Source organism: Spodoptera frugiperda, chromosome 1 (assembly GCF_023101765.2).
Source record: "Spodoptera frugiperda isolate SF20-4 chromosome 1, AGI-APGP_CSIRO_Sfru_2.0, whole genome shotgun sequence".
In the NCBI taxonomy this organism is placed as follows: Eukaryota; Metazoa; Arthropoda; class Insecta; order Lepidoptera; family Noctuidae; genus Spodoptera; species Spodoptera frugiperda.
The window spans coordinates 1,722,009-1,745,884 of NC_064212.1; the positions used below are offsets into that span (position 1 = coordinate 1,722,009).

Sequence of the window (23,876 nt, forward strand, 5' to 3'; positions counted from 1 at the left end):
TTTTAAATTTATTCATTTTTATTCAAAATTCGAATAGCGGTTATCGAAATACACCATCCTACAAAGTTTCAACTATGTAGGCCCAACAGTTTCGGAAATAAACGGCTGTGACATACGGACGGACGGACGGACAGACAGACATGACGAATCTATAAGGGTTCCGTTTTTTGCCATTTGGCTACGGAACCCTAAAAACTACCCCATTCCTACTCCTGCTTTTAGAGCCGGAGCCCCGGTAACCCGCTAGACAGTCCGCAGCTGATATATGCACCACTGCCCTGCCTCTTAAAAACTAAAGGGATAAGAATAAGACATTATATATTAATGCAAAATAATAAACCTTATAATCCTCTGCGTACCCGGGGAATAAATAACAAGGTACTATATTAAATTATCAATACATACATACATGATTCAGTATACAATTGACTCATTATAGTTATTTTAATGTAGGCAATGTTTTCATCAGACGAACATGTACAGTTGCGTCATTAGTGCCATATAAGTGCCAAGATGACACTATGACACTATCTGGGCCTTTGACACTACGTGAATAAAGTACCAACGCAATATTTTTCTGATATTATAGTTTAATAATATGCGTCGTAGAATATTTTTTATAAGTACCTACCTATACAAAATGTTTAAATTGATTATCTACTTTAGATAGCAAATTAATGGTCACAATAATGAGGCTTTTGGTTCGATTCCCAGGTCAGTTAGGCGTTAATATTTTTCGTTGATTTTCAATATTTTTGAATTGTGTTGTAATTGTACATATAAGTATAACAGTATAAGTTTTTGTTTAATGATTCATATAATAACAAGCGTGATAGTATAACTAAGAAACCTCTAAACATGAGTAATTCATTATAAACCAGAATCGAACCCGCAACCGATGACTGTACTCATCTAATTACAGAAACGACCACAAATGCACAATTCGCGAAATGTCAAAAGGTTATTATGACATCATTATAAAGGGTGTCCCAACAAGAACGCAAGATTTAAATTTGAAATAAAACGCAGATATTTTTAAAAAAATCGTGAAAGCTTTATAATATCGTAAAGTAGAGAGGATGAGGTTATCTATGGAACAATACATCGGGCAGATGGCTGCCGCTGGTTTGCTGAAACATACGCGATCTTTCAATGAAATTTTCAATGACCGTTTTGCGTAAATGCTGTGGTATTTCATTAATACAGCGTCTAATTTCCTTTTTAAGGCTTGAGTCGTCGTCGGCTTATTCGCATAAACCATCGACTTTAAGAAACCCCAAAGAAAAAAGTGTAATGGTGATAAATCACATGATCTAGGCGGCCAATTCTGGTCTCCAAAACGTGAAATAACACGACCGGGACATGACTGATGCAGCAATTCAATTGTTTTTCTGGTTGTATAACATGTGACGCTATCTTGTGGAAACCACATGCCTTCCAAATCCATTTCTTCAATTCGAGGTACGAAAAGACTGGTTATCATTTTACGATACCGAACACCATGATTGACTGTTTGCGCTTGACCTGCTCATTTTTAATCGTGTAGCGCTCCATTTTTACTAACCTCGTACCTTATACTAACAAAAAATAACACGTGTTCAAATGTCAAACAATGATACTTCGAATGCCGCCAAATTTAAATCTTGCGTTCTTATTGGGACACCCGTTATTATTATACGTGTAAATATAGGGTAATTGAACCCAAGACTCAGGTTAATTTTACTTTTTTTACCCGAGTAGCCTTCTCTATAACAAAATACTCAATAATACTTTGCTTGACTCGGGAACCAAACCCAAAACCCTCGGCAGTCACACTGGTGACCCCTATCAGACTTTTCAAAAGCATAAAACCTTTAAAAACACATTACCTGAACCGGGAATCGAACCCAAAACCCACAGCACTCAAGCTTGTAGCTATCAGACAGACACATGACGTCACCTTGTCCAGTATTGGGAATTCAAATTGCCCACGGACCGGTCACTGATAACAGCTTATCAGGGCTCTGCGTCATACCAGAGCGGCGACGTGGTTTCCCCAAACAACTCACACATGTACAGAAATAACAAGTTTGTTTACATCACACGCACACACACATTGATAGGTTGCGTGTGGTCCAAGTGATAAGATGTAGCGAGGTAATTATGTTGTCTGTCTGTTCGTTTGTTTGTGTTTTGTGTTTTGATATGTATACATTACTACGGAAATTTTGAATTAGGAGTAAATGAAAGACAGAAATCATTTAGTATCATTATTTAATAAAATAAATTTTAATTTTAACTTAACAATCGACCAATCGACTATACTTATATTTGGCACTAGCACAGCAGCCCTCTCTGATAAACCTGAAACTTTTAAAGTACTAACTCCAACCAGTAGACCCTGTCCACCGGTAAACTGCCACAAGCTGCAATATAGTAGTAAAAAAAATATAATTACTATTAAAATATGCATAGCACTTTTAGATTTGCTACAGACTTTGCTACGTGACTACGCCGTAGCACAATCGGCATATAAGACAAACTAATCGTAGTATAACAAATGTGCAATCAAATCCGTGCAACTACATTTTATTGCATGATTAAAATACATACATTTTAGTAAACATCAGTAGCATTTAAAATGTGCTACGTGACTATGCCGTAGCATATGAAACTAAGCGTAACGCGTAGTATCGTAGTGCGCTAAACAAAAGTATATGTTTTGTATTTTTAACTAGAATACTTTGACTTGGTAATCGTAACTTTTTTTTTGTTCTGATGCAATAAGCTACAACAATGCAATTTAAATACATTAAAGCTTATAAACACGGATATAACACTCAAAGTCCAAAGTCCAGAGACCTGACCTCGCTACCGTTTATAACTTGTTCCTTGAGCACTCGGCCTGCGCGTGCGTCTCACTTTCACGACACAGAACTATGCGTCAGCGCACCTCACTTACACACACACGCACACATAAACACAACACACGTATCGTAACGGTCGGTGTAGAAAATTTACATAAAAATGAGTAACGTTTGCATGTTTGCAAGGAAATGGAGAAAAATCTAGTAATATCAGTTTTTGTATATATGTATGTATATTTCTTATATATAAGACATGTCGTTTAAGGTCATCGACCATATATAAATGTGGCTAAAAATAGAATTACGTGTCATTGGGCGTTGGTGCAGGCGTTTTCGAGAAATTTTGTATAAATATACTTTTATATTAAGAACTTTTTGGAATGTCCACATTGGTTGCGTAGTTATAGTGACATGATTATGTATATGACATGTTTATTTCTGTGTGTGCAAGCATATTATTGGAACAAAGATCTCGATGTGATTCTTCTTGACCACTAAAACTTTTTTTGATATATATATATTAAATCAACGTTTGGCCGCTATCTCGCCTGATGGTAAGTGATGATGCGGCCTACGATGGAGCACGTAACTTGTGGAAACAATCATTTACTCCTGTAATAATTATCTTCTGATTAATTTCATTCATTCGCATCCCTGGGACGCGCCGGACAGTGTTCCGATGTTTTCATTGTTGTATTTACTGTAGATCCTAGCTTACAGAAGTTGCAGCGGTTTTGGTAGGTAGCGGCAGGCCTGTCCCATTAAAAAATCCGTTTGACCAAACTATTATGCATTACCTGTAAACAAGAAGTTTGCAAACAGCAATGTAGGTATGCCTGTAAAGAAAAAAAATGAATTACGTAAACAAATAATTATTAGTCTTAACTTAATACCTATAAAGTCCAATTTAACCTATCACGAAAATGCAAATAGGTAACTACAATGACCAAACCTGTGTTTTAGGTACTTAAAATCCGGTTACCATTATTGGACAATTAAATTCGTTTTAAAACTGTATATTAAAGTAATAAAATAAAGCAGAAAATCAAGTTCTACTACGCAACGTACAAAATTGTCATAATTTAGCGAAATACATACTTAACATACTCATAACATACTTTTTTATGGTAAAAGCCGGTAAACGAGAAGACGGATCACCTGATGGTAAGCAATCGCCGCCGCCCATGGACACCCGAAACACGAGAGGCGTTACAAGTCCGTTGCCAGCCTTTTGGGGATTAGGACTGGCAACGCACTTCTTTGGGGATTAGGAATTTAATTTAAAATCCACACAATACCTAAACACATAAACTACATATACACAATTAAATTTAAAATTCAACTCTAAAAAGGCAAATTAGAAAGAAATGTAAACTAATAAAAATTGAAACACTAATAAAACCGGTACATCTAGATTTTATTCCGAAGTGTCACCAGAATGTCCACCCATGTCTGACCTATACCACGTTTTGTCATCTTTCACACTAAAAAAGTATACAAAGGTCATTAACATTTGGCCAGCAAGCAACAAGACATCAACATGCAAATATAATCAAAGAATTTCGCAATATTGCGACTCAATTTGCTGAATATAGGCAGTAGTGGATAACGCCCACAGTTTCCAAGTTGTTTCGTAATACATCGAGCCTCCATTGCCAAAATCCGGCTAGCTATTTGGAATTTCCGAAGTAAAAAACGTATGGGATTTTTTTCGTTAGAATTTTGTACTAGGATCTAATGTGTGGTGTTAGTTACGATGTCTAAATCAATAACCAAAATTGTATAAATACTCGAAGAATCATTCAAATTAGAAATTAAAAATGTGAAGTGCGTTATTTCTATTTGAATCCGGTCTAAACTGCGTCATAGATACTTCTATCATAATTCCGATACTTTGGACTCGAAAATATTCATAGAGTTATTTATAAAAATATTAGTGACGCATCATAGTTCGCCAGTTATTACTCTAGACACGCAGAATGTAGATACAGAGCACTTTATCTAATCTCCCGCTCGTACAATAACAACAACAGCTATGGAACCATTCACTTGTAACTCCGACACAAGTATTTCAGCACTCCATAATTACGTGCCAATAGACCTCATGGCGCACTAATGAAGCAACTGGAACAAAACAAAGAGCACGACGGTATGTTGCAAGACGTCGCTCGTCCCAATGTTGGAAAGTAGCGAATGTCGAGCGCGGGTCATCGAACCGCTGCTGTCAAAATAGTAGAGCTAGATGCAAACGAGTGTCATTGATTGTGCGCGGCGCGGTGCAGGCGAGTGAGGCGAGCGGCGACCTTGTCGCGCCCGCGCCCCTCCGGCGACGTCATGCGGGGGCGCGCCGGTGACGTCACGCCGACCTCGCCGTCACACCACGTGCACGTGAACAGCACGCGCCGCCACGCGCCGGCTGCGTGATCACTGCCCCGCCATTGGCCCGCGCAGCCGAGCCACCCGCTCCCATTGGGCGCCCGCCCCCCCTTCACCCCACAATCGCATGCCTCGTACCTCGAGCGCGGTCCGAACGGTTTATTCGTCTGCCGCTCGCTAACCGAACCACACGGCTCCCAACAGCGGAAGCGCGGAGCGAAAACACAAGTTTTGTGAATTAAAAAAGAAAGTTTAATTGCGTTGAATGCTATTAGTCTATTCAGAATGTCGACTCTGATCGAAGTTTGTGGACCCCTCTCACCGCCGTCAACGCCTCCGTTGATGGAAAACAAAGTGAGTGTCTTTTTAAATCGTCACCAAAACTTTTACGAAATTTAAAAAATAAATAATTTTCATGTGCCCTAAAAATATTTTTCCTCCTTTAAAAAATAATCTCAGTGCCATTTGTGCAATCGAAAGTACGGTAAGAGCTCAGCGCGCGATCACGCAGCGCGCGCGTGCTCACCGAGTGCTAGAGACCGTTCACTTACGTGCATCTGTCTTTGTCTCACAGGTCGAGTTACCTTACAAGAAGGCTGCAGTGAAACGCGCTCGAGAGTCGCCGCCGCCCACCGGACTGGTCACTCCTCAGCCCTCTGATTCTGAGGGTGAGGAAGACTTCAGCAAGAGGTCCCGGTGCGAGCTGGCGCGGCTCCTGCTGACGACCCCGCCGCCCGAGCCATGCTGCCGGCCCTCCGTCATAATGCGCGCGCACAAGGACGGCACCTGCAGCCCCGAGCCGCTGGCGCCTCCGCCGCAGCAAGACAACATGAACATCCTCAAAACCCTCAAGTTCAAAATGAACAGAGGACACAGTTACTCGCAAGCTAAATACATAGCGTCGCAAGCTCAAGTAGTTCCTCCTATCCAAGTGGAGCCTCCGAGCCCGCCTCCCAAGGCGGAGGAGGCTCGCGTGCCCTCGCCTCACCCCGAGTGTGTGCCCAAACATGAAGTGCGCGACGAGCAGCGCGTGCCGTCGCCGGCCGCCGCCCCGGGCTGGGTGCCGCTGGCGCCGCGGCCCGCGCCCGCCGTGCTCGTGCCCGGCACGCTGCTGCCCACCACCGCGCTGTGGCTGGTGGCGCCCGCCCCGGCCGCGCGCCGCCGCCTCTACGAGTGTTCGTATCCCGGCTGCGGGAAGAATTACTTCAAGTCATCCCACCTGAAAGCTCACGCCAGAACCCACACCGGCGAGCGCCCGTTCCGCTGCGCCTGGGCTGGGTGTGAGCGTCGCTTCTCGCGCTCGGACGAGCTGTCCCGGCATAAGCGTACACATACTGGAGAGAAGAAGTTCGGGTGTCGTGTGTGCAACCGCCGCTTCATGCGCTCTGACCACCTCGCCAAGCACGTCAAGAGACACGCCAAGGAGCGCGTGCCCCCAGCGCCCGTGCTGAAGCTGCTGCCCTCGCCGCCGCTGGCCATCCCGGTCCCGGTGCAGCCCGCCGTCGCGCCCGCACACTAACTCTGTGCGCGCCACGACACCTCGACTGTGATCCAGATCTCATGATCGTTACCTAGTTGTAGTTGTACTCATCTCTAAGACTGTCCTATGTCTACTTAAGTAGCATCTAGTTGTAAGAATATGTTATTGTTAGCGACGTTAAGCTTCCAAAAGATTAAACTAAATGTTTTATACAAGATGTTGTTTTGATTTGTCGTTGCACCTCACTGAACTGCACAATGCACACACTGAACACACTACACACTGCACGTCCTGGTCTCCAGTACGTGGGAGGTAGTTGACACACGGTGGACACACACGGCTCGCGTGACTGCGCAGCACGATAAGTAGCACGGCGTGATGGTCGGCGGCGGGCCGTGGTCCCGGCGACGGCGACCGGCCGCCGACTGCCGCCCGCCGCCGCACCTACCACGGCCTGATAACGAGCACTGCCACGCTTATCAACGCCGATATCACGCCGAAAACATTTCAAATGAAGAAGACACACTAATTAACATGAACACAGATAAAAGAATAATGTGACAATCAATATCACATTATTATCAAAGCTAATATAAACTTTGATGATAAAACATTAGAATTCAAACTTGTAGACCAACAATTTGATACACAATCTATAAAAAGTAGCCAATTTTAAGCGAATCTCGGAACTCTCCGAGAAATAAATAGTTGCATCATATTAAGTCGAAACAAGAGTGAACGAACAGATTCTTGGAACGAAGATATTATAAAACCAAATTCGATGTAACTATAACATTTCATCGCAATTTGGCAAACACCTTAGTTTACTGAAAATAAAGTAATTTTCCATATAATAACAAGAAGTGAAACTACATTTTCACCAATAAGTGCTCATAATGATAAAAGTCATGTAAACATAGAGTCCTAAGAAAAAGATCGCAATACATTTTTCAAGGGGAGAAAATCATCCAATGTCTTCTCTCACCTTGAGCGAGGCGAAAGAGAGTGTCAGACTCTTACTGACTTTAAACCACCCCGTTCCTACTCCTGCTTTTCGAGCCGGAGCCCCGGTAAACCCACTAGGTAGTCCGCAGCTCAAGATCACAATACTAAGAACAGACAAACAGACTGAGTAACATTTCCTATAAAAAACAAGAAAAGACTAAGACTTAATTATAGAATACAAATATCACAACATCCCGCTGGTATTTCCCGAGGAAAATACAAAAATTTCACAAAACTTTCACTCTAAAAGTAATCCATTCTGAAGGAAGAAAACCCCCAGAATGATACATTATACATTTTAAATTTTGATCACATCATCATCAGCAGCCTATAAGTGGCCACTGCTGGCCAAAGGCCACTTCTCACACGTAGAAGGCTTGAGCATTAATCACCACGCTTGCTCAAAGCGGGTTGGTGATTTCAAACTTATAATTAGAAATAAGCCCAGGTTTCCTCACGATGTTTTCCTTCACCGTTTGTCAGTGGTGTCTAAATAATCTTAGAAAGTACAATAACCAGGAAAAATTCACATTAGTACTTGCCGTTGATAGTTTTCAAACCCGCACCCTCAATGATGAGAAGCGGGCGTCTTAAATATACTGACTATAATTCAGACTCCGTGCTAATACCGAGAAATTATCGAAAAACCCAAAACAGTAATACTTTGCCCGAGCCGGGAATTGATCTCGAGACTCCTTTTCCAGCAATTGCAATTTCGACCACTCGAACAATGACGCAGATGAAACTTAATATAAAAAAGCTAATGAAAAGCAATACGTAACTAAAGATTTAAAAAATCAAGACAGAACATTTGTGGTTTATATTACAACAATGATCCTGCGCAAACAATAATATTTTCTTTAGTTTCGCGCAATTAACCGCAAAACTTTACGTTAATTCATTTTTCTGCTTAACTAACTGTTCAAAACAATATCATCAATACAATATTTTGCAAAGATGTGGACAGAAATGAACATAGTAACTACATGCACTTTTCTTAGTTTAAAATCTCTTTGAAATGGAAGAAAAACAAAATAGTCCAGTTTATACTGCATAGCATAGCACTGGCGAAAACGGACACAGATATGTTTTTATATGGAAAGATGCGTACAATGGCACGCATCCACAGCATGCCTCCATAGATGGCTTCCCTACTATCCATACATCACATACTCCAGCTGAGCTTCTTCCTCGCACAGCTACTTTGCGGCGGCGGCTTAGTATAAGTGAAAACGGTCACATAGTTTCACAGCTTAGCTATTACATCTTCGTAGCATAGGTACATAGCACATCTCTTATGGTAAAGCGCCTTAAGAAGTACAATAGAATTCTTTGTAAGCGCGTCCGAAATGCCATTGAGTTGCCAAACAATGGTGGAAATTGCTGTGACGTTGTCATTTTGACGCCATACTCGTCACATGCTGGTACCATGATTGTCATGTCATCATTTACACGTCATTCGTGCATCCGTTTTCCGTTGCATCGGATAATTGTGTGCAATTTCGTGCGTTAATGTTGTGCGTGCGTTCTCGGAAAAGGTTTGTTGTGAAACAAATTGGCATAACAACTCTATATGGTTTTGGATGCTACGCAATGCGGTGTGAGAGATTTTACGCACTCGTGTGGATTACGGAGTTTGTGACTAATCAATGTAGCCTAAGCTACTCCTTAATACATCAGCTACCAGCCAACTAAAGTCCTATCAAAATTGGTGCAGTCATTTCAGAGATTAGCCAGATCAAACAGACAGACAAACATTTACAAAATAGTAATTTCCGTGTAGGCATCTTAATTATGCATGGAGTAAAAACCTATTATTTTATAATTACAAATAGACAAACAGATAATTCAATTTTATATTATTATTCTAGATTTTATAAATTAACCTTTAATTTTCAAAAAAATATTAACACCAGTTAAGTACACAAAGTTTACAAAATTATTCCCAAACACGGAACACAATTTCGTGTCAAATCCCACACCAATGAACACTTCCCAAACACCAAAATAATTTATATCTGCCTATCACCGTAACCTCAAAACTTCTCACTTACCATTCACACTACCCACCACTTTCCCACTTAGCCAAAAATGATGTAGATCCTTAAGCATTTGGCCGCGACATAACGCCATCGGACGCCAATCGGCCAACGCTTTAAATTCCTCACTTGAGGAGTATTCCCTCACTCCCACACATTACCACCTGCTGCCAAATACAACGGTAACTGTCATAACATATTACATTTTGACGCCACTATCGTCATGTGAATCCTATGATGTTGTATGTCATAGATAGACGTCATTCTATGTGCATTATCGTTACATAATCATGTTTGATTAGGGTAATTCTAATTATAGTTGTAATGACGTGACGTCTTTTTAAATGATTTGATTTAATATTAGTTTTATTTTAATTATATTCCTTTTAAGCATTATGTTTTTCGGATAATTTGCGTAATTATTTGACGAGGAACCAGACTAGTTTGAGTAAACCCAAAAATATAGCTAGCGGTTTGATTTCTGCACAGAAGATTTTTTCGGTAAAATATTTGAAATAAGGCCTTTTTCTTTGAGTTGAGATAATCATCCAATGTCTCCTCTCGTCTTGAACGAGATGAGAGGGAGTGTCTCTTCCCGTCTTGAACTTGAATTGACTAAAAACCATCCTGATCCTACTCCTGTTTTTCGAGCCGAAGCCCCGCTAGGCAGTCCGCAGCAGAAATAAGGCCTACCCTAATACAATTCCACACCCATTTTGATACATAATTAATGTTAATCTGTCTACAATAATAAGAATTTAATGCCCAGGTCAATTTTTATCAGCAGTAGTAATAGTTCGTTAACTGTACCTTAGGTAGAGCTAATTGATGAAATAATTAATGTTTAGTAGTAAATTAACGATAAACGACAGTCAGATATTTGTTATGGTAGTAGTAGTGTAATAGTAGTAGTAGTAGTATCGCCACGCCTTTTATCACTGAAGGGATAGGCAGAGGTGTACATTATAGCACGTAATGTCATTGTACAATGTACACCTACTTTTCCCTTTTGGGTTAGAACTCCCATGTATTAAGGGGTGAGCCTATTTCCATACACTGGGCACGTTTCCAAACTCTGTGCTACGACTAAGAAATTTTCGAAAAGCCGAAAAAAGTCCAGCAATACTTTGCCTAACCCGGGAACCAACCTAGTCCCCTTGCCCGGCAGTCGCACTAAAAGAAGAGGTATGAAAAGAGGCCTTTGGTCAGCACTAACCACTTACAGGCTGTTGATAAAATATAATCCCAGTCCAATCACTAAAATTATCAAAAAAAATTCAATTCAAAATACACGTCACTCAAAATTTCACATACATACTCAAAGTAGGTACTTATACGCATATTCATTAACTCATATAGTATAGCCGTTCGCAAATCATTGATACGCACTCTCCTAGCAACGCCAAACAGTCACGCACCGGCCGAATGTCTGACATCGTTCGAAGTCTATGTCAGATACTAGTTATGCAGGGTAACTAACCTATTGTTTTATTATGTAACTACTTAATCAAACCGGTGTGTACCTGATCTATTCTGTTTCTGTTTGATAAACCTTATCCTGTCCTCTGTCCTGTTCAGTCACGGTCATTGTTCAATCGTTTAGATGAATTTGGTGATGTGGAGAGTGTTAGTAATCTATTAATCAAGATATACTTACTAAAAATCATGGTTTACTTACTTAAATTAATGGAGAAAAATAAATGTACATTGTATAGCGGCAGTTCGTGCCTTAATGTGCACCTCTGCTTACCCCTTCGGATATAAAAGGCGTGATGATACAAAAGTATATGTCTTTATTGTCAAACAAAGATTAAAAGCTTATAATTTACAAGACTACACCGGATTTATGAGTAACCATGGCAAGTTCCATTGTCAGTTCTATGAATGAAGGATATAATTACATCTATATTATGTTTGCTATGTGATAACCACTAGCAATAACAATATTTGTACACAGTCAGTGTTTGGCACTACGTATTTGCATAAATAATATAATTTAAAGACCTATCACGATAGTGGTGCATGTTTTTCCCTAAAAAAACACCGAAATGCCAAGCAAATGTTGGAAATTTTAAAGTAATAAGTACTTGCTACGAGTATTACAACCGCAAGGAAAATACCCAACGAGTAAAGTGTACTGATCATCATTTTTAATAACTTGTAGTGAGATTGTTAGTTTATCTGTTAGTGTTTACGGCTAAACTGCTAGACCAATTCGGATGACATTAGGACCTGGAAATGGGAAATAGAGGGGTCGCATTAAAATATCTTTTGACTTGAAATGCTGACTAGCTTTTGAGAAACGCTTCAAAACCCATTGGGCTTCCTAAGGTTTGGATCCGGTTTTGGTGATCCACAACTTGTTGTTTCGAGCCTGGATGTCATGTGCATGTGAACATGTATTTTTGTCACAGCCACGACACAGGATAAAATCCAGGATAAAGTCTATGAAACGATATTTACGTTAAATGAAATAGTTCTTTAGATAAAAAAGAATAAAGTACATGATCGCAACTTTAGCTATGTCTTTTCTGCGGACTACCTAGCGGGTTTACCGGGGCTCCGACTCGGAAAGCAGGAGTAGGAACGAGGTGGTTTTTAATCAGTAAGAGTCTGACACTCCCTCTCGCCTCGCCCAAGCCGAGAGAAGTCATTGGATGATTTTCCTCCCTGAAAAAAAAAAGCTTTTGAATGTGTGTGACTTTTGAATGAAGTTTACATCAAAATATTTTGCAGATGATGATTTAGAATTAGTCACATGAACACTTCACAGTTTACCTCTAACTAATCATAATGAATGATTATTAAGATTTTTATAAATATTTGCAGTGGATCGGTATTCTTCCTATGACTAAGCGAAACGGATATAACAGTGTACATAAACATAATTTTAGGAAATATTTTGCAAGTGTAATTTGTTTTTTTAAGTGTTATTCTATAAGTGAGGTAATGCCCAGTTTTTGTAACATTTATGGCAATTTTCATCAACTGCTCTAAACCATCCTTTATTTTTTTTCTTGTGAGGCGATATAGACTTTCAGACTCTTACTGAATAAAAAACACCCCGTTCGTACTCCTGCTTTTTGAGCCGGAGCCCCGGTAACATGTCGTAGGTTCAATTCCCGCACCGACCTAATTATGATAATGGCATTTTCTGAGTAAAATTACCATTGCTAGCCCGTAGTTAGGAAGTTCGGCGGTGTTTTACCCTCGTGCCTCTGAAAGTACGTAAAGCCGGTCATGTCAATCTGCCGTCCCATCGGATTCAGAGAGTGAGAGAACAGAGAGTCCACCTGTGTTTGCGTACACACTTGTGCACTATAATATCTCCTGCGTAGTGGGCTAGTCTAGTTAGACATACTAGCCATCGTGATCTAAGTTGATCGGGAGATTTTTTATTATTACTATTCATATAGAGTAAACTACTAATTACACGATGACACTTAGTCATGTCATCGGAAGGGAGGGGCGTAGCTCTGTATGATAGCAATATGGGTAAATCCCCGCTAAAGATAATTATTGAGGGATGGATATCCCACCTACTGTGGTGGACTTACCCACTATTTAGTCTTACATCATAGTCATTAAGAAACCCGTAACAAACCATTGCTGGATCAAAGGCTTGGTACAGGTTCATTCGAAAGTGGTTTTTCCACCCTATTTTATTGAGATGGAAAATCATCCAATTAATTCTCCTGGCTTAAGTGTCAGACTCTTACCGCCGTACTCAGAGTCATTTCATGGTTTTCGGAACAAAATTGTTACTGAGGAATAGTCTAAATAATCATTAAACGTCTCTGAGTACGGCTGTTACTGACTGTTTTCCTGTTTTTTGCTGTTTGGTCGGGAGTACGAAAGGCTGATGAAAGTTTTATTTTACTCTAACACGATAGGGGATTAGTGATTGGCTCTCACTTCATAGATTCTGCCTCCATGTCGTCATACCAATGCTATCTAGTTAAAAAAAACAATGTATCGTATTTTCTACAACATTTTAGAGCTTTGAAAAACGTTTATGCTAACTAACCAATCAAAATTAATGTATAATAACTAAATAATCAAGAAGAATAGACAATAACTATTAAAAAATATTAAAACATAATTTTAAAGATTTTAAAAATGAGAATGGAAGTTACTAGACTATTTAAATATTATTTCAACATTTTTATATACAGCCAAAACAAAACCCTCTCAACATAGCATCACTAGTTACAATGCAATGCAAAAACAAAACATTTTTCCACCTTCCACAAGCTTCGCGATACAAATACATCGCCAGGAAATATCTATTAAAACTAAGAATTTCTGAAACAAAAACAATATCGTTATATTAGCCAGCTGCGAAAATAAACATAGGTATCAGGAATTATCAATATATCGCGTCACGCGAGTTAAGCCAAAATATGTTGACGTTTAATCGTAGCACGCCGCCGGCGCCTGCGCACCACGCGGCCTCCACGCACACCCACCGTGATCTGACGTCACTCGAGAAAATCATAAAGGGATAATAATATTTTTGACAAATAAAAAAATGCAATTCTTGTTCTCGATTTTCGTATTAAAATTGATAAAAATGTCTGTGATAGGCATAAGTAGATATTTAGGCAAACAATATTTTGGTGAAGCTTGAAAAATAAAATTTTTCCTTGTCTAGTTATTTTTTAAAGAAATGTTTTCTTTACTTTTCCAATCATAAGAACATTTTCCTTACCGCTTCTGATAATATGAGTTTGAAAACAGGATGAACAGTTTTTACGAGTACATATTTTGTTCCAAAAAGCTAAACAAACAGTTTCAAGGCCATCCTATCACCTTTTCTTCTCAAAACCGAGTTGTATGAACAGGAACCAGGAAAGATATTAGCAGCCAAACTGTCTAACAACAAGAAAAAAATAGAATTCGCGTGATAACACGCAGACACCACGGCTATTACAATATCTTAATCTTTGTGTATACATTTCACAATAAAAAATCATTTGCAGTCATGAATTACACGTGCCAACTTTGTATCTAACTACTGGTATACTGTACCAAGTTTTTTTAGGGGAAAAAATCATTCAATGACTATTAAGGCTTGGGTTAAGGCTTATTTCATCATCATCAAATCAACATCAAGCCTTTTTTGAGATCCAATGACTATTTTCCGCCCTGAGTGAGGCGAGAGGGAGCGTCAGACTGCTACTGACTAAAAACCACCCCGTTCCTACTCCTGTTCTTCGAACCGGAGCCTCGGTAAACCCTTCGATACTGTACCAACTTACCATGGTAAAAAGTTAAAGTAACTGGTGAACACTGTGTGGGCCAGAAATTTAATGGCGTGACATGATATACAAGTAATAATGTGCTTTTCAGGCAAAAATAAACCTTAATATAGAAATTATAATTCGTACTCAAAACACTTTTACCAAAACCCTTTTCCTTATTCCGAATTAAGAGATTAAAAATTAATAGCGCCGCGGTGCAATTAACGGAATTTTTTCATAGTTATTTTTAACTGAGTTGTTAAAGCATGGGATGGGCCGACCGGTGGGTTATGACGTCAGAGTCCCTGGTTATTTCTAGTGCAAGGAAACCGTCGTCAACGTACACAGACGTCAAATATTTTCACGTCCTTTTTAAAAATAAAACAACATTTGACAAAAGTTACGCAGCCAGAAAAGTATGCAATGGGGCATTCCTAGTGACTGGTGGGACTATTTACTCAAAAATCCCCATCCCATTTTTGACTCAAAAATAGAATACAACTAAGACAATAAGTAACTAAAAAAATATAGCGAATCTACATAATAGCATTTCATTTTAAAGTTTTAATGTCTTAGGACTTAGAGCTAGTTACCTATAATCTTTATACTATTCATGATCCTATTGATAAATATTTGAACTTTATATTGATTTTGATATTCTCAAAATCAATTCCGCTGTTTTTGAGACCAAACATCACAAACAATTTCAATTAAATCTAAAATTATTGTTTTCTTCCTCGCCTAGAAAAATGCTTACTGAGTAATTGATTAGTTGCCAAGTGACTTATCTGTCAATTAAGATTATATACAAGGAAGGGACAAGCATAGACTTGCTTACTAAACAACCTTTGGACTTTACATAGAAAAGAGTAGAAAGAAACAAAAAAAAAAGATTTGCAATTATATGCATTATAAATGCAAGCCATTCAGCAATATTAATTTTGTTTAGTTGCAGTTTCGAGATGCTGTAAAATAGAGGATGTTAGACAAACTTCGTTTCACTTTCTCCTTGAATTAATAGACAGAAGTGAACATTTTTATGAACATTAACCACTTTTTGGATACTGGTATATAGCTCTATACTGATAGACAACAACTTCTTAACAAAACAGTAATTGAACCGAGTTGACACTTAATTTGGAGCTAACCAAATAATTACCCACTAAAAAACTGGTCAGCATCAAAATCGAAACCTCGTGCTCAGCTGCCGTACAAGTAACCTTAACCAACAACATAGACAATAGTAATTGTGTGATATTTATTTTTTTAATAAGAAAACTTATAACACAATGAAGTCGTGAGCAGTCTATGTGGATAGTGGGTGTGTTTGTTCCAACACTAGTGATTGCACGTGGATTCTGTCAGGTTTATCTTCGTATTTATATTTTCTTTTTAATATTTTATCATAATTATTTAGACCCGTGGCAATGGGTGAAGGCAGCGTAGAAAAGAGGGATAGAAGTGAAACATGCTATTCTTTAGAATAAAAAAAGGAGACGTTTGAAAAACATATCCTAAAAAGGACTCTTCCTATGTATTACATACGCTTACTTAGGGGTATACATACACTTACATACACTTACGCCTGTCAGAGACTATGGAACCCCAATTGCTACGAATCTTACATACCTCTTTCGCTTCATCAACAGTCATCAGTTTTTCATACATGCTCGTCGGTTAAGGGTATTTACTTACTTAGGGCTCTTTCTCTGAATCTTTATAATTATTCGAAATTCCCTAAATTTTGACTGAAAAGATATACTGTCTATTTAAGCCTTTCTGAACAGATATATCTTCTCCTTTTTAATCTTATTTAACTCCATCCTATAGATTATTCACACAATCTTTAAAAACTTTAAACATAAACAGACAGACACACAAACAAACTAAAATCACCATACATGAATAAACCGATAGTGTAAATGAGAAATATTGTCACAGATATGTTACATATGAATATTAATTAACAAATATGTAATATTTCTCCAATTCGCCCCCTACTAATGTCGCTAAAAACTCAGTGACTGGTCCTATATATTAGCAGCTCACTGAAAATCAACATAGTAAATCAATAATTATCGTGTCATTTCCGAATATCAGAGGAAAACATATGTTTTTCTTGCTTGCAACATCCTTGTTGATATTTGTAATTATTTGGATAGTGTTAAATTGTTTAATCTTATGCAAATCAATTTTGAAAAATCGTTACCATTCTAAAAAGCAAACAATCTATACTTCCAAACATCCACTTCTTATTAATTATTAGACTTACGAACAAACAACTTCGATAGGACATCTCCAACAGTCATTCAATGACTTCTCTGGCTTTGGGCGAGAGGGAGTGTCAGACTCTTACTGACTAAAAAACACCCCGTTCCTACTCCTGCTTTTCGAGCCGAAGCCCCAGTAAACCCGCTAGGTAGTCCGCAGCTCCGGATCAACAATAGGTAGGTAGGTAACCTTTTTCTCCTCAGGAACCAAACGTGTGATAACAGTTTAATATACTACGGTTTCATTTAGAGAATCTAGAAGATATCTTAAGCCTCAATAGAACATCTCAAAAATGGTTTGTATGCTACCAAAAAAAAAATAGATCAAAAAGATCGTCAATATAATATACATTTTGAACAAATAATCTAGATCTAGTACTGTAAACAAAAACACTTAGGATCTTCGCCAATAATTCTAGACTTCATTTAAAACCTTTCTTTAAAAAAGTCATGATGTGAGCTGGCATTGGCAATCTCCCATTTAGGCCACGCAATAGGGAATTCCCTGCCTACCTCGCTACTGACTAAGCGTTAATATAGAGCTGCCCCAATTTCGGCCACATTGCACAACGTTACTCAGTAAATAAAAGGGTCCTATTACATGTTGCGACATGTTTGTTATTGGTAAATTACAATGGAGTTATTTACAACACTACACTAATATCATAAGTGTAAAGGTTTGTTTGTTTAGATGCTTTTCTGTCAATCATGCGGAAACTACTTGCGGAGTTTGATGATAGTTTCCTTTGAGTTTCATCTGCTTTTCTAATAATTCAGCTGACTTAGGTGATAGGATACTATTTATCCCACGGGAACACGGGCGAAGCTGCTGGCAGTAACGGTTTTGTGTCGGAAACAATTGCTAAGGACTGGGTTAAGTAACCATTAAATGACTCTGAGTACGGCGGTTAGTAAACCATTTGCAGAAGTAAAGAGCATTTCATTTCAATAGAGCCATCTAGCAGCCCAGTAACAGCACGACAGTCGCTGCATCGTGTGTCATGAATATGAACCTGGACTGAAGTAGGAACGGGGTGGTTTTTAGTCAGTATGAGTCTGACACTCCCTCTCGCCTCGCCCAAGGTGGGAGAAATATTTGGATGATTTTGCCCCTTAAAAAAGCATGGATTGAAACTAGTCGAGTTCCTCGTCAATTAAATACATGAGTATGAAAAACAAAATAATTTATTTGGAGCTTATTATGTTGAGGAGGCCCATAGAAAACTGTCAAACTGTTAAAGATACACTCTCGTTTGTATTTACTATGAAACTTTGTACCATTGAGACGTAGACTAGAGTAGCGCGCGATGAACGCGGGATCAAAATAACCCGTGCTACATATAGAGGTGTGGCACTCGGGATCGTGGACTTTGATCCCGTTTCTATTTCAGTAGCAAAACATTACAACTATACTTTGTTATGGGGAACGTGGCTTTAATTTTAATACTTTCGATTTTCTTTATTAATGATTTGCTGCGAAGAATCATTTGTATAATTTATTTTCTTTAAAATAAACTTTGTTACACTAGGATTTTCTCCTGTGTCGTGGGTGCGTTTACAAACATACAAGTTCACATACCCATGACACCCAGACCCGAAACAACAATTTGTGGATCACACAAATGGTTGCTCCGTGCGCAAATGGAACCCACGACACGTTACATGGCAATCGATTGAACCGCTACCGCACCAACCGTGCAGCCATAAATAACATATGGTTTGATAGTTTCCATTGAGTTTTAGAAATTCTTAATTCTGATCACACGAAGTCCAGTATAGTACCCAATATATGGCAAAGCACTCGACTATTGCTTGGGAGCCTTAACATAACCAGTAAGCAGTGAGCACCTCTACCTGATCCTTTTTTTTTTTTTGAGGGAGGAAAATCATCCAATGACTTCTCCCGCCTTGGGCGAGGCGAGAGGGAGTGTCAGACTTACTGACTAAAAACCACCCCGTTCCTTCTCCTGCTTTTCGAGCCGGAGCCCTGGTAAACCTGCTAGGTAGTCCGCAGCTCCGGATCTACCTGATCCCTTAGTAAACCAAATAGTTTTAAGTATGTTTTCGATAATTCCAGGATAACATGTATCAGTATGGTAAAGCAAAACTAAAACTACTACTACTCTACTTTAAAACCATACAAGTTACACATCTGTATGTATAATGTACATAAGTATTATATACCTATTGTTATTTATTAATTTTGCCAAACATTATCACGGTACCGCGGTATAGCAACAGCCAACAGGTTGTTGAACTTGAAAAAATGTATGAGTCTTAATTTTTTCTTTTTATTATTTCTATGTGTAGTCATAATAAAGAAGTTACTAATAAGAATAATTTTACCTAATGTTATAATACGGATGTTGTACGCACGAGTAAGTTTGTGTGTTTGTGCTCCTAAACTGCTGAGCCAATTATAATAAAAGTTAGAACAAAATTAAATTAAATTTATTGAGTAGTTTCTTATTAAACAAAAGACGGTTATAATTATTTTTTTACGCTAATGAAGTTACAAGTATAAAGTTTCTTTTCATTCACTTCTCGAAAAGGTAAGCAGAGCTGGTAGCAAGGATGGTTTTTCTATTAGTAGACCTTTAACGAGGTAAAAATAACACACTTTCCAGTTTTTCTCTTAAGCTTACTTAGATTTCTTAGATTTCCATCACAAAAAAAATACTTAAGTAACCAACACTTTTTGCCACAAGAATATTACTGAAATACCAACTTCAAATTAAAATAATAAACAAGTTATGACATTTAAAAGAAAAGCTTTACATAGAAAGGAGTGGAAGGAATTTAAGGAGGCCTTTACCCTGCAGTGGGACGATCATAGCTGAAAATAAAATAAAATAAATAAAAAGTTATGACATTTGAAGGTCGTAACACTCATTGTAAACCCACCCTTAAAATGTCACGGTTACACAGTAACAATATACTTTGCCGGGTATATTCTTAGTGACAAGTTTTCCGTTTTCCTGAAACGCCCACGAATACAAGATCCCTGTAAAAATAACACCATTCATGAAATACTTTGGGATTTCTTTGTAAGAACGGCTTAAGGGTGCTTTTCTAGAGACGTGCTATGTTGCTATGCTGCGAGGATGTGATGATAGCTAAGATGTGAAACTATGTGACCGTTTCCACTGATACTAAGCTATGTAACTTTGCGAGTAACATGTGCTATGAAGATGCACTGCCATAAAGTAGCTGCTGTAGGTACTCTGCTTTGTACATAGCTACATCATCCGCGACCATATTTAGCACGCATCCATAGCACGCAACTTTCCATACAAAAAACATGTCTTAGTTGAATCCGCTTCCATCAGTGCTAAGCTATGTGTACCAATGAATATGATTGGTGGAAGCCAAATGCATCTACAGCAACGTAGCATAGCAAATCTGGTGGAAAAGAACCCAAAGAGTGGAATTTATTATCAGAGTCTATGTTTCCTAAAGGGTAACCTGAGCCTTCAAGTCTCAAGTGTAGAGGTTGCTTTTAAGCAGATTTGTTCCATCGTCGGCTGCATTACTGTCATATCATCACGTGAATTTGTGACCAATAGCTATCGGCTAACAGATGTGCATATTTTCCTTTATTTGCACAGTTGGCACAGTGGCTGGGTGACCAGCTGTTTAGATGTGATGTGTATGAGAAATTATGTGTGGTACTGCATGTCTAACAAACAAGAAAATCCTTATGTGGTGATGTGGGAAAATCATTACAATAAAAGAAACACGTTATGTCCCACACGCCCACTTTCCGTGACTTGAGTCTCACGTAATGGTGGGCGAGGCTTTGACCATACACAGATACACATTTTTTTTATACATTAGATGGGTTAACGTTTGACCACTATCTCGCTGGTGGTAAGCGATGATGTGGCCTACGATGGCCCACATTTTTTTTTATACCACGACGGTTGCTTTTGGTGGTGGTGGTGCTAACACGGCCCACCTGATAGTAAGTGGTTACCTGCCCATAAATAAGCAATCTATTCACTCGGGCATTGAAAACATCCTATAATTCTGCGATGTAACTGAAAATCCCAATAATATTTTTTCTAACCTGTAAATGACTAAAAGCTTACTATAAATATAAAAACCATTGATGACTATCCGAAATATAAAATAAAGTAATACATTATGCGAATGAAACACGCGGTGCGCGGTGGTCCAATGTGCGTTGTACACAAAGTGGGCACGTGATCTGCGCGCACGCATCGCACTCGTGAGTCCGACCACTCCCCTCGCTAGTCTAGGTATACTAATTTGAATCCGAACTAATATGCATTTTTTTTCACGGAAATTATTTGTTATTTCTACATAATAATATTATTGTTCTTTAAATATTACTGTAAGTTAAGTTTAGTTAAAATATATATTTTTCGGTATTTTCAGTAATTTCACATGGAGTTAATGTGAAGAATTTTTATTCTATTTTTAGCAGTTTTAGCAGTGGACTTATTTTGAAGGATGATATTAATCAAAAGACATAAGTAATGAAAAAACTACACTTTGGAACGAGCACCTAGTTTCACTGACAAACAGACTGACGGACAATTCAATTTGACGTTTCAAAAGTGCCTAATTAAAGTTTCATTTAAAAAACTACTTTGACTTTAAAACTAAATAAAATGTTAGTTACTCAGCTAACCTATAGATTTTCAGGATGAAGGTATACATAACAACAATACACACATTCTTCAACAGCAAATATATATATAATATATATATATTTTTTTCATAAATTTCGAAGAGATCGGCTCACAATAAATAGGACGGTTAAGTACCTAATTAATGATCTGAACAATTTTGTTTATTGTTTGTGTGTTTGCCCTCCAATGGGCTTAGCCTATTTGTTTCCAAGCGAGAAAATAATATCTTATGTTTAGGGTTCCGTTTGAAACGAGAAAAAGCCCTATGATCGTTTTGCTATTTTTTATAATATTACCCACACTACTGCCCCTTTGGTCGAATGGTCGAATGACTGCTGTTCCAGGGATCTCGTGTTCGATATCCGGGTCGGGCAAAGTATTTCTGGGTTAATTTTCGGTTTTTCGAAAAAAAAATAGTAGTAGCACGGAGTCTGGAGATGTTCCCAGTATATGGCAATAGGCTTACCCTCTATTACATCACTTTAAACGTATAGTCAAACTCGTACTAAGGGTACTGTTTATTTTGAATACGAAGCTCTTTTTATCTAACATACATTTCTAATTTACCCGTTTCAATAACACGTGTACCACATATCGATCCATTACTAATACAAATAAGGATAGAAAAATAACAACAATTACTTATTACATAATAATATCAACATGTTCAATCTTCTTCAAACAACACTTAACATTTTTAAATAGCTCTTGACAAAATCAGGCCACGTGGAAAGCTTTAGCACGATCTTGATGTGGAATTATATTATTATGTAATATCTAATATACCATTATATAAAATTTAAGAGTTTATTTGTTTGCTTGAACGCAAATCTCTGGAACTACTGGTCCGATTTAAATAATTATTTTTGTGTGTTGGATATACAGTTATTAAGGAAGGCTATAAAATAGGCTATAAAAAATCACGCTACAAAAAAATAAACACAAACTCTTTAACTTTATAAATATATTAGTGATAGTGATAGATGTGAATGTTTGTTTGTTTGGATGTTTGTCCATCAATCACGCTGAAACTACTGAACGGATTTTGATGAAATCTGGTATACAGACAGGGTATGACCTGACTTGGGTGATAGGATGGAAAAAAACTTTCTGTATTCCGTCGGTGATAGGATACTTTTTATCCCACTGGAAAGCAGGCAAAGCCAGTGGTAGAACCTAGTACGATACATACTCGTCTGTAGCTAAAATTCTATGAAAACTACAAAATGTTCCCCTAAAAACGGATGCTGTAATAATTTAATTCTTGCATAACATCATTTGTGTAAACAAATCTGTCCATAACTGGTAACTAGGTATAAAAGCATACAATGATGATGTCATTCAATATTAATGCAGTTTTATACTACGGGGAATCCATTGAACATGTTTGGTTTTATGCAAAAACAATGCATTGGTAGGAAACTGTATATTTTAGTTTATGAATGATCACAAAAACAGGGTATTTCCTTAAATGGAATTAAAATGTGAAAACTGTCTTTACGCCTTCTCTGTTTAATTTTGAAGTAGTTTTGAATACTGTGTGTGAGGAAGATGCGCAACTCGAGTATGCGATGTATCTATAGTAGGGAAGCCATCCATAACACACAACATAACTTAGCAGAGTCCGATTCCAGTGCTAAGCTATGTGTACCAATAATAATGATTGGTGGTAGTCAAACGCATTCACAGAAACGTAACATAGTACATTTCTGGTGGAAAAGCACCAACACAGAAACTGAAAAAATGTATATACAGCATCCTTGAAAGTTCTCAGTAGTAGCACGGAGTCTGGAATTGTGTCCAGTGTATGGCAATAGGCTCCCCCCCTATTACATGGGACTTAAAACACAAATAGTGAAAAGTGAGTGTACATTGTATAGCGGCATTACGTGTCGTAATGTGCACCTCTGCCTACCCCTTCAGAGATAAAAGGTGTGACGTTACATCCTTGAAAGTTAA

The 23,876-nt window shown here is 38.2% G+C and overlaps 2 protein-coding genes across 2 annotated transcripts in view; both read left to right on the top strand.

The window, feature by feature from the left end:
• The window catches only part of LOC118273121 (endonuclease/exonuclease/phosphatase family domain-containing protein 1), a 262,956-nt gene that overhangs the window by 96,163 nt on the left and 142,917 nt on the right, over positions 1-23,876 (top strand). The gene's annotated exons all lie outside the window — the stretch shown is intronic.
• LOC118273508 (Krueppel-like factor 10) lies at positions 5,337-6,917 on the top strand. The gene is made up of 2 exons (XM_035590503.2): positions 5,337-5,576; positions 5,797-6,917. Exons 1-2 carry the CDS (start codon positions 5,508-5,510, stop codon positions 6,739-6,741), a joined length of 1,014 nt encoding a protein of 337 aa, XP_035446396.1. The 5' UTR covers positions 5,337-5,507; the 3' UTR covers positions 6,742-6,917.